Source organism: Dermochelys coriacea, chromosome 7 (genome assembly GCF_009764565.3).
Source record: "Dermochelys coriacea isolate rDerCor1 chromosome 7, rDerCor1.pri.v4, whole genome shotgun sequence".
In the NCBI taxonomy this organism is placed as follows: Eukaryota; Metazoa; Chordata; order Testudines; family Dermochelyidae; genus Dermochelys; species Dermochelys coriacea.
The window spans coordinates 18702970-18715497 of record NC_050074.1 but is presented as its reverse complement, the minus strand read 5'-3'; the positions used below and the strand labels follow the sequence as shown (position 1 = coordinate 18715497).

Sequence of the window (12528 nt, the reverse complement as noted above, 5' to 3'; positions counted from 1 at the left end):
GTTATGCTCTCCTGTAGGCTACAATGTGTCAGTTGTTATAAAATCTGGGGGGAGGAGCCAGCCTGCGTGACGTGAGGAGAGCTCAATTCAAGCCCGCAGTAAAAAGCAGGGCTGTGCACAAGCTCCAGGGGAGTGAGCAAATGCATTTCCAGCGGGCAAACTTCTATCTCTGGGGTTTAATCCTCTCGGCTCGTCAGACGTGCTGAGGGGTGGGGGTGTGAGGAAGCGAAATGAGAGCCCCTTGTGCAACCTGACCTTCTTGGATTAAAGCCAGGGCTTTCCTTGCTTGCTTTGGGTTTGACTACATGCTGCGAAGGAGGAGTCCTTGCGTGTGTGTGTGTGTGTGTGTGTGTGTGTGTGTTGTTGTGCTAGTCTGCTGCTAAACTGTGATTGATATATTATTTTTTAAATCGCTCTGAAGATTTGGGTGCAGCTCAGATTCTCCCACCCCCACCTTTTAGTATTGTTTCCACCAGGGCAAGCTCCCAAGCTTTCTTGCTGGTGCTGCAGCCCCTGGGTTGTTGCAAATGAAGGGAATTCTTTTTGCAAAGGGAGAGAAGGAGGGATTTTTATCTTTGCAGCAAAGTGAAACACGCACACTTGAAAAGCTGCGAAACTGACTCTCTGTGATCAAATTGAGCGGAGCAGACGGGGGGACTTTTTTTAAAAAAAAAAAGAGAGAGAGAAAGGATCCTGGGATCTTTTAGATCTTTCAAAAGATGTCATCTCAAACTAAGTTCAAGAAAGACAAAGAGATCATAGCAGAATATGAAACTCAAGTAAAAGGTTAGTGAACGCTTTACCTTTTGACTCCCTCCCCGCCCTTCCCTCCTTCTGTTTCTCATTGTCAAATCTTATTATGCATCGATAATCTTATTGTGAAAATCCTGGATAAGCAGCCCAAGCCCGGGGGATTGTTTTATTTTCTGCTTTTGGCCATACAGAGAGAACGAGCGGTTTGGATTGTACGATGGATGGGTAGTAAAAGCTGCATTGCAGTTGTATGAAAGCTGTATGGCTGGCTTTAGGAGTGTCAGTTTTAGTAAGATCCATACTTCCTCTTCTAGATGGTGATAAATCATTCTAAAGCCATTTTGATAAATTTCACCTGCCTCAGATAAAGTAAAGTCCTTTTCTACGTGGCTATGAATATGTATGCATCAATCTGTTTGTTGTATACATAAAGCAGTTCACATTTAGTATGTATTCTGTAGATAAAGGTGTATATCTCCCACATACAGCATTTCCACAGATATTCAGCATATTCATATTAACAAATATTGAGGTATAAGAATACTATCTATTCCATGCAGTAATATTTAGGATATATCTTAATGCTACTAAAACCAAGGATGTTTAAATGTAGGACTGGCACTCCATCCTTAGCTCCCAGGTCACACAATATTATGTCTAGGCATCGTGGTAGAACATATATTGCACACACCCTCTGCTGTGAAACCTCTGCAATAATAGGGTGGGTTCTGTGTGGAATTTCTGGCATCAATGTATGTATTTATTCCTGATTCAGTAGCTCTGCGTTAATGTAACGTTATTTGTGTCCTTCATCCCTTCTTTTAAACAAATATTAAAAATAATTCTCATTGAGAAATTTTTTTAAAGGCCCAGTGCCTGGGTGACCTTTTAATCTGCAGATTATTGACACGATAGATTGTGCTGTCTGGTGTGGAGCCAATATCAATGTCTACTTATGGCTTTCTTTAATCTGTGGATTATTGACAGAATAATCCAAAGAGCTGTTATGGTCTGTTGTGTTTGCATGCTGTAACCATCTGCTGATAGGCACCAATTCTGTGGACTGTTGACAGAAATAAAATCCCTGGTAAATTTTGGATGCAAAGTGGATAGTGAGCAAGTGCTATGCATTAAAATGGAATTGTCACCTTCATTTTTTTTAAACTGATAACTTTCCCATGAAATTAACAGTTGAGACCCAGATCCTGCAAACACTTAATTCATGTTCTTAAGTTTATGCGCATGAGTATTCCTTTTGAGTTCAAGGGGGCTACTTGCATGCATAGGGTTAAACACAAGTGCAAGTGTTTTGCAGGAGGATCAGGATCTTAAAAGGTAAATGAGAATATTGATGTATTTTTGGAAGTAAATAAATAAAGTGTACCTTATTTGTTTAGATTCTGGTAATGTAGGCCTTGATCCTCCAAATACTTTTGCAAGTGACTTTATGACTGTGTAATTCCATTTAATTCAATGGATTACTTGTGGACATAACAATTGTGAGTAAGTGTTTTGCAGGATCAGGTCCCTTAAGGCAGACTGCTCTATTTCTAAATTTTACAGATAAAATGCAATAATAAAAAAAAAATTCCTGAGTTGAGACCACTGAATGCCAAATTTCAGGCACTGAGCTAATTTTTATTACAGCTGGATTTATAATAGAAAAGTTGGCATCTTCTAGTCTAACAACAGGACAAATGGCTCCAGTGTAGTGAAAGGTGGGGTGGATGGCTGTGTGTGTATGTGTGTATAATTGCACATGATTAATGTGTGTTTTGTATATGGTTTTATTCTCATTATTAAAAACACAATTTTTAATACAGGGCCTCATAATTGCTCTATTGATTGTTCTTGGATGTCCTGGAATTCTGTCAGAGAACTCCTTAATTTTGTTCATAGTACCATCATTATAATAATCTGTAACTTGGATTATTTTTGTTGATGGCAAAAAACTCTTGTGCTTGCAATTTTAAACTATTCATTGTTAATGTGTTTCCATTTAAAGAAAATCCAGATTATATAGATGGAAGATTATATGGAACAGCTCTCATGACCCTATAATAATTTTTTGTTATATAGAAATTCCGTATTTCACTGTTTCTAAATCTCTGGTTAAAGGAGAAGCCTTGTGTAGACCCTTTATATTAGCAGAGTTAAAAAATATAAAACTGTGTGAAATGCCTCAATGAGGGAAGACTTGTGAACACTTAAAGTAAAAGAACTTTATTTATTTTATTCTCACTAAGGGTCAATTTGCTTGTGTCAGTTTCTTCCTGAATTCAGCCATATCTCCCTCCCCAGAATCATCATTTAAATTGAACTGCTGCTTGAATGGCTCAAACCAGTGCCAGATGGGAGGATTTTGAGGAGGGGGTTGTTGTTTACTCTCTTTTTGCATTTCAGCCTTTTGTAGCCAGTTTTGAAGAATGATAGAACAGTCACAACATATACTGCTCGGTGCCAATTACCTTTCTCCTCATGTATAATTGGGCAAAGTGATGTTATTGCACCCTGCAGTTAAAGCAGATGAAATACTTTCTTAGCCTATGAAATCTCTCTGCTTTAAAGGGGAGGGAAGGGTTTGCTTTTATTCCTGAAGACTGACCTATGCTTATACAGTGGGTTTTTTTTTTTTTTTTTTTTTAAAAAGATGGATTGGGCCAAATGTGGCCCCTGCTTCTACCCCTCCACCACTGACATCACTGGGGCGGTGGGAGGATTACCTGAAGATGGGGTAATGGGTTACTCCTTCCAACAAGTTTTTCCATGAATATCTCCATACCCTTTTGTGGTATGTGATTAGGTTCAAAATATTAATTTGCCATGATTGTTCATTGTCTGACTTCAACAAAATGGAAATGTTGAAGCTGTAGGATCACTGGCACTGAGGCTGTACTCATGGAATGTATTCTCCTTTGATGCCCTGCTTCATCAGAGCAATCGGGACTTGGGCCAGGCCACTTTTCTGGGTGGAAGCAACAAAGAACGGAGGCTCATTTTGCCCATCGAGTTGGGATAATTTTCTTGAGGTTATTCCATTCTCACGGAGCCTTTTGTAGTTACAGAAAAGTCTGTTTTCTGATACAACCGCCTGATCTATCCTTTAATCTGACTGTATGTTAATTTATGCGTGGCTGAAGACTGCAAACAGTGAGGAGAGAGGATTTGTTTAGGATGATGCCAAAGCATATGACTAGGACTAACCAGATGAAATTAAGAAAAGGGGAAATGTACACAGTGGGTCTGGTTCTGGTTCACCGCTGCCCCACTGCAGGTTTATGCTGATATGATTCCTGTGAAATAAGTGGAGTTACCTCAGTATAAAACTGGCGCTAGGATGACCAAATCAGGGCCAGAATTTTCTGTCAGCAGAAACTTCCTAGCAGATGCATTTTGGCTGGTGACTAGTCTCCACAGGCAGTGGTGGGAGGTCCCCTGGTTGAGACATTTAAAAAAAAAAATCTCATAGATTGGGCAAAACACTAGAAAATATACTGTAGGGAATAATTGTGCACTGATGGCTTTCCCCACTCTGGTAGGATGGATGTTCTCAACTTTGGGGGTCATAACCGCCTTTCCTTCCTCCCTTCCCCAGTGTCAGGGGGTTGGGGTCACTCTGCCCTTCGCATTTTGGTAAATGGTCAGATTAGGGGTACAATCCTGGCTTTATTGAAATCTGTGGCAGAACTCCTGCCAAATGCATTGTGGCCAGGACTTCTCCTATATGATCAGAATGTCTAAAATCTGTGACACGTATGGATCCAGTATGGAAAAGGCTGGTAACTCCTAGAATAGATAAACCAGTCAGTCTTTCTCTTAACTGCTGTGGTTCCACGAACAGAATGGCTAATTGCATTGAATGGCAGTGCTCACAAGGCTGAGCTTTAAAATGAAGCCAACCTTTAAGAGGAAAAATTTATGGTTGGGAAGGAATGTTTATTTAATTGTCTTTAATCATGTTTCATAACTGTGCACCCAAATGGTGGTGTGGTTTAGAGCTCCAGATATTGAGCATCACTGTGCAGAATACAGAAAGTATAGGGAAGCCTGAGTTCCTCCTTCAAGGGAGGGCATGTTCTGTGAATATCATGCACCTCCTACATGAACAGAATGGAGTGAGGTGCTTTGGATTCCAGCAAAGGGTGCTGTAATGTGCAGGATTTATCAATGTACATTTGTGGTGCAAACAAGTTCCTTCCTTCCTAAAGCCATGATGGCAGCCTTACACCATCTGTTTTCTCTGTCTCTTTCTCCTTCCCCTTTGTGATGATCAGATCTGTAACCAAACTTCCCCCATGTCTCGGTGTGTTCAGATCCATGTATTTGGTTCAGGCCTATCTATATCTGACATATAATCTTTGCAGTTATTAATCCAATTTGGCTCTCCTCCAAACCTGCACTACCCCATTGAAGGCAATGGGCTGCATGGATGTAAGCTTGAGGAGAACTGGCCTTCTGTTTTTCCTTCCAGCTAGCCTAGGTCTTGTCTACAAAATCTCCAACGAATGACTAAAATGGAGAAAACTAGTAAGAGAAAGAGATTAATGGAAACAAAATTCTGGCACTGGAACAGCTGGCACATGACTATAACAGGAGAAAATTGAAGAAGCATGTCTCATTATGGAGAAGAGGCCTGAATTCTGAACACAGGGCTACAAAGTGTTCCAAAAGGCTAGATCAAAAAAGTGGGGGAGAGCAGAAAAAATTCACACATTTATTTCCAGAGAAGTATTTCCACCTGGGGAGAGAGAAAAGGAGTTTGCTGTAGTGGTATGTTAAAATTCCACCTCCCAAGAAAAGACCCATGATCCATGCAGGGAGGGTGATTACTGGCACATACAACGTCAGTTTATTATAGAGGAAGTTTCTGAGACTTGTGATAATGGTGACCGAAATTATGGCTATATTAACTGGTAGTTTTCTCATCCAATGTGTCAGAGGCCAGAATGAAGAGAATCTAATTCCCACCTCTTTAACCCATTAACAAGATGGGGATAACTAGGCTAGAAACAGCAAGCCCTCTTGGTGAAGAGACCACCATGTGATTATATATGGTATCTCAAAAATCAGAACGGTTTACTTCCAAAAGCAAACCCCATGATTCCAGACAGGTCATTGCATGTTGCATGTGTGTTAATGTGCATGGATGTTGCTGCTAACAGCAGTCACTTTAGCAGGCTAGATGCATATTATGGAAGCTGCCTTTAGCTGAGTTGAGAAAAAGGGACTAATATTAAAAGACTAAAATTGACTTGGTGGGGAAAATGTATGATCTAAACATCACAACACAATAAATCAGGGAAGAGCTAGGTGCAATAAAGAAAACCAAAAATGCTTACCAGGGAAAAAATCACCGGCATACTGAAAGAGATAGAGAGGTTGGAGAAACCCAGTGAATTTTAACAGTAACCCTAGTTAGCAATAGTAGAAACAATGCAGATGAAAGCCAAACCGTACTTCCAGTGAGGTTACTAGGGAATTTTGCCATTGATTTCAATGAGAGTAGGTTCAAATCCAAAGCTTTCTAAGATGTGCAGTTAGTTGAAGAGGAACTAAAAGAATAAAGGATCGGAATAGATGTAGAAGTGACGCAAGATGTGAAACTGGAAAGAGCTCAGAGAAGAGGGACAAATGGTTAGTTTGCTGGCTGGTTTGATTTGAGGAAAGATTAAAAGAGTTGAATGCCAACTAAAGGAAGCGTGGGGGGATGTGATCATATTTCTAACTAGAAGGTGGTAAAGCTCTGAAATAAGCTCCCCCCTACCCCCACAGGGGTTGTGGAATCCCTCATCACCGGAGGTTTTTAACAGGTTAGATATCAAGGATGGTCTAGGTTTACTTGGTCCTTTCTCAGTCTGGGGCCTGCACTTGATGACTTGTCCAGGTCCCTTTCGCCCTTCATTTCTATGATTCGGTCTACAAATAACTGAAGGGTAATAAACACAGAGGATGGAGAGGAATTATTTAATGGAGTTTGAGGTGGTTGGACTATGGATAATGGGAGGAAACAAAGGAAAAAGAGCATTTAGGCTGAATAACAGGAACCTTTTCCTGACAGTGAGATTTCAATTGTCCAAAGCCCCACTGCTTGTGCCATTTAAAAAATAGACTGGACAGAGCACTAGGTAATATACCGAACTGTGTGTGTGGTCTGACGAAGTAAGCTCTGCCTCGACTTTGGTCTTGAGCAATTTGCTTGCAGTGACAATCAGCTCTGCCCAGTCTCCAAATAAGGAATATGCATCACTTATGTCCCATTTGAGGGCTGAAATGGGATTAAAGTGATATGTAGTCCTTGGATGCAGAGGTGATTTTTCACCCCTAATGTCTGTGTGTGGCTGTCAGTCTCTCTCTCTGGAGAATAAGGATAGTTGTATTTACTTACCTCATGGTGGAAAGGGGGTGGTTGTGAAGATTAGTCAATGCTTGTACCACACTGTTGAAGATATGAGGTAGTTATATACATATACAGATAGGTATGTTAGTAGTAGCATTATTATTACTGGGGGTGATGCAGGGGGTTAGGACTAGGTGACCTAAAAGCCCTTTTCCATTAGTAATGTCTGTGCAGTTGGATAAAATGGACATATTGGATGATAATATATGGCTTGTATTTCTATGATGCCCATAGCTGAAGAGTCCCAGAGGGTTGTGTTGGGGAAATCGCTTTTAGATCCTTAGGGCATCTTGCTCGGGGTGTCTCGCCTCTCTTGTTTTCTGTGCAAGAAGAGGCATCATCTGTAGTGCTTTCAGTATGCTGATGAAACTCAGCTTTGTCCATATCTTGACTGGTTCAGGAGAAGCAGTGGGGTCCTTTACCTAGGGTCATCTGAAGACTGGAGCATGGCTGAGAGTGAGCTATCAGTAGCTTGATCCAGATAAAATGGATGTGATGCTGTTAGACTGGGAGAATACAAAGATACAGCAGAGATTACATTGACCCCCCATGACTGATGGTGTGTGCCTGCTGTGTATTGCCAAGGTTCATAATTTGTGTGTCTAGTTAGACAGACAGCTGCTGCTTAACAATAAAGTAGCAGTTGTGGCCAGGATGGCACACTTCCATTTGCACTTGGCTGCAAAGGTTTGGGCTCTTCCCTTCAGATTCAGATCTCGCTACTCTTGTCCATACTTTTGTCATTTCAAGTTTAGACACCGCAATGATGTTGCATCTTAAGTCTCTTTGGCAGGTGAAACCATCTGGATGAGGGGAATGTCTTGTCAAGAGCATGGCACAGCACTCACTGATCTGCACTGCTTTGCCATTTGACTTCTGGCTAGAACTTAAGATGTTGGTTTTGATCTGAAAAGCTTAAATGGCCTGGAACTCGCCCTAACTGAGTGACCACCTCTCTCCATGTGCCACAGTGCCCCAGCTATAATCCACAGAGACATTCAAGCTAGAACTCCCTCCATATACAAGAGTGGTCTGCATGTTCTCCATGGGGTGCTCTCATGGTGGCCGCTTGACTATGGAATTTACTCCCGGCTGGTTCAAAATAAGCAGACTTCGTTGAGCTCTTGGAGAGGAAGGGAGGGTAGAGAAAATAGGAGGTGGTGTGTGGCTGAATGGGGTATTGGTTAGTTTGTGATTGCTTGGTTCCCACTGGGTATCATTAAGGAGGGGGTGAGGCTGATTTGGAGGCTCTTATGATGTGTATACAATTATCAGTGATGGCAGGGCATGTAGAGCTATGGATAGGTGCCCTTTTATTTTAGAAATAAGTAAATTCTGTTTGTCTGCTTTTTGTCAGGCCATCTGTCCTTTGGCTGTCCATAATGCTCTGTGTCTGCTTTCAGGACCTTTCTTTCTCACCTCTCTGGAACACTCATCACTGCTGCCAGGCCATTTTCTCTCTGTGTCCTCTGCTGTCAGTTAATGGGTCTGAGGCCATTACTTTTTGCGTTTTGCTGCTGCCCTACATCCCTTTTCAGTTGCCAGAATATGAGAGATGGGCCTAGAAACAGCGCCAGGAAGGTTTTGTTGGTATTCTTCAGACTTGTTTTCTGGATACACGTTTCAGGATGGAAGCTTTCTTCTTTGCATTTCCCAGGTTTTTCAGAGGCAAGAATGGATGCGTTAAAAATAAAAGCTAATCAAGCTGTAGGCGCATATTTATTACATCCCTGTTAAAGCTACTTGTACAATACAGGAGATCCTCTGATGCACAGTTTAAAATGAGCATTTTCAGACATAAAATTTTAATTGGTTTGTCTGGTCAGAAAGATAAATAAATCTCTCTTCAGCCTCATTACTGTCAAATGAATGATTTATTGTTTTAAATGTGGCAAAACTAACTACTTTTAATTAGGTAAATGCAAACGTGGATGATTCAGTGTTATAAATCTTGCAAGGAATTAGACATCCTGGTGATAGCACTGTTAAATTTGAAACGGCTTGCTGGGGCTTCTGCTAACCCTGGCAAAATACAGGTCAGCAATACCCTGTTGGTCACTGTTGAAGCTGAGACCCCACAGTGCTCTTTCATCTCCTTGTTCTGATGTCTGACAGCTGAAGAGCATCCTCCTTGACCCATGGCTATGGGAAATCTTCTTTCACTGGTGGCTTTGGCTCCATTGTGGAAGAATTGCTTGGGGCTCATCTCTTGTACATTGAGGGCTCTTAACAATTACTATACGAATTGGGGGTAAAACCAGCATTTTAGTGGCATTAGCACATGAAAGTGATTTCTGCATGAAGAGGGCCTGCAGAATCCAGGGCCGCCAAGAACCAAAGCATCCTCTTAATTTTCACTGGAGAGCTGCACTTAAATTTTACATTGTAGCAGCTAATCCCTTCCCACTGGTCCCACTTTGCTCAGGAAATGTTGAGTATTTCGATATAAAAAGATTCTCGGTGTCAGCAGCCATAGTTGAGAAATGGCAGGTTGCCCTAAACCCAGCACCTGCTCGGAAGGCCAGTTGGGTTGTTGTTCCAGGCCTAAATTCATCCTGCCAAACTCTGGCATGTTAATGTGTATGGATACCACCATCCTATTGCCAAATCTGACTTTGGGTATCAGAGATACTGCAGCTGCAATTTGTACTAATTTGTAAACTAAAGTGAAATGGGAAGAGGCCAACAATTGTCTGCGTGGATGGAACCAAGAGATCTCGCATCGTGGGCTTCTCTGATGTGACTGAATGAAAGTTTGCTCCCTCATATAGGCTGGTGGGAACTATTTTATTTACGGGCTCTTGGATACACATATGCAGTTCCCATTGATTTAACTGCCTTGTGTTACCACTTTTGCTGTAAAATCTAAGGGCCACAGCCCTCACTGGCCTGGGACAGCAAACTTCGACCAGTAGGAGCTGCGATTGGCCGAACCTGCGGACACGGCAGGTAAAAAACCAGCCCGGCCCACCAAGGGGCTTACCCTGGCGGACTGCGGGCCAAAGGTTGCCCATCCCTGGCATATAGGATCCTTTGACTTCAAGAGAGCTTTGCTGATGTGTACCAGCTGAGACCCAGGCCCTGAGTCTGGTGTGAGAGCAGACTTTGTGAATCCGCTCCAAGTTGTGAGGCCTGGCATTCATATATCAAAATGGACAAACAATGTCTCCTTTTCAGTTAATTCTTTTTCTTGTGGGGTGTGGATTATTATTTTTTTAATCTAGGTCTGATGACTTGGTCCAGGCACATGGGTTTTGCCTGAGAGAAAAATCTACAGCCTGAGAGGGCTGTGTGTGCAGAGCAAAGCACTGCTCAGGAGGCTGAGAGAGAGTGGTGCACTTCTGTGATCATAATAAAGATTAATTGATGCTCTCTAATGGAAACAAATTGAATCTATCATAGATGCTTCCTGTTAAACTAACATCCAGAACACTTGTGCATGAAGGCCAGGATAGTTCAACTAAATCAGCAAGTTCTTGGAAACAATTGACAATCAGAAGCCATTTATGTTTATCTTCAGGATAGCGGCTAAATGGACACCCAGTGAAATACCCTTGGAGCGGGCTTCTTTCATTTAGCAGTTGGGAGCAGTTGGACGGGGCAGCTGGCATCCTACAGAAAAAACTGGAAGAGTAGTGTGTGTACGCATGTGGGTGTTTGTGGGAGAGTAGGCTTTGGGAACAAAGCTGTGCATGTTTCACTCTTGTTGCCAATGGGGCCCTGTTTGCACAGGGGCATGGAGTGTTTGTCTGAGAACCATGTTATTCAGTTGTCTTGTAGACCAGTGGTTTTCTACCTGTGGTCCACAGACCCCTGGGGGTCCGCACAGTCTGTCAGATTTCCAAAGGGGTCTGCACCTCTTCTCAAAATTTTTTAGGGGTCTGCAAATTGCAAAAAGGTTGAAAACCACGGTGGTAGGCTAACCTGAGGCATAGTCGAAGGCTCCCCTGCACAGCAACTCTTATTTGGCCAGGACACCCTGGGTTATAGGCAAGAAAATGTCCTCCCCACAGTTCAATTTGCCTGCGCGTGATGGGATCAAGCCCCGATTCAGCCATGACTCTAATACAGTTATAAAAGTTTGGCCCTGTGAGCACAGGGAAGACCCAAAAAGGATTATAACTACCATGTTATACATGGTGACCAGTAAATTTTGCTAAGCCATCATGGCTCAGACTTCAAAAAAATGGGAGCCTAAAGTTAGTCTCCTTAAGGCCATATTTAGGCTTTTGGCTAAGAGGCCTGATTTTCAAGAGGGCAAAGCACTCCACTGGGAGCTGCTGGGTGCCAGGATGCCTGTCTGTACCTGATTTCCAAAAGGTTGCGATTTAATTTATTTGTGGGGAAAAAAAATGGCTGTCTTTTAAAATACCTCCTGCCTATAATATGTATTTCTTTAGTTCTTTCTATTTCAGGATCGCCAGACACTTCACAAACAATAATGAATTCACAAACAATAATGAATGAAGCCTCCCATACTGCTGTAAGGTCGGGAAGTGTTACCTTCATTTTCACAGATGAAGAAACTGAGGCACAGAAATAGGTTAAGTGACTTGCCTGCGGGCACACAGTGAGTCTGCTAGGGAGCTGAGAGTAGAACTCGGCTCTCCTGACTCCCAGTCCTGTGCTTCAGCCTGTGCTGCTTCTCCTTGTGACATGCAGTGCTTTTGTGCTGATTGGCTCTGGGTGCCATATTGGAGGAAGTGATGCTCTTCAGCCCGTGATGAATGAGAAAAAAAACAAAGCCCCCCAGAGGTTTAAATGGAATGCCACCAAATTCACAGCCCATTAGCGTAACCTGACTGGCCAGAGTAATGGCAGAGGGAGCATTTGAACAGAACAGTACTTTCATCTCTTGGGTTCAGATGGAAGCATTTGGTTAAGACCGAAGCAGCTACTTCTCCAGCTGATCATAGAATCATAGAATCATAGAATATCAGGGTTGGAAGGGACCCCAGAAGGTCATCTAGTCCAACCCCCTGCTCAAAGCAGGACCAAGTCCCAGTTAAATCATCCCAGCCAGGGCTTTGTCAAGCCTGACCTTAAAAACCTCTAAGGAAGGAGATTCTACCACCTCCCTAGGTAACGCATTCCAGTGTTTCACCACCCTCTTAGTGAAAAAGTTTTTCCTAATATCCAATCTAAACCTCCCCCATTGCAACTTGAGACCATTACTCCTCGTTCTGTCATCTGCTACCATTGAGAACAGTCTAGAGCCATCCTCTTTGAAACCCCCTTTCAGGTAGTTGAAAGCAGCTATCAAATCCCCCCTCATTCTTCTCTTCTGCAGACTAAACAATCCCAGCTCCCTCAGCCTCTCCTCATAAGTCATGTGCTCTAGACCCCTAATCATTTTTGTTGCCCTTCGTTGTACTCTT

The 12528-nt window shown here is 42.5% G+C and overlaps 1 protein-coding gene across 3 annotated transcripts in view; it reads left to right on the top strand.

Annotated features, from left to right (window-relative positions):
• The window catches only part of SRGAP3 (SLIT-ROBO Rho GTPase activating protein 3), a 281414-nt gene that overhangs the window by 49363 nt on the left and 219523 nt on the right, over positions 1-12528 (top strand). Inside the window, exon 1 of one of the 3 annotated variants that reach the window (XM_038410229.1) lies at positions 67-786. The exons of 1 other annotated variant lie outside the window; for it this stretch is intronic. In XM_038410229.1, the coding sequence (XP_038266157.1) occupies positions 720-786 (67 nt within the window). In that variant the 5' untranslated portion in view covers positions 67-719. Of the gene's footprint in view, positions 1-66; positions 787-12528 lie in introns of those variants that run through there. One more of the 3 variants, XM_038410231.2, reaches the window with a different exon arrangement.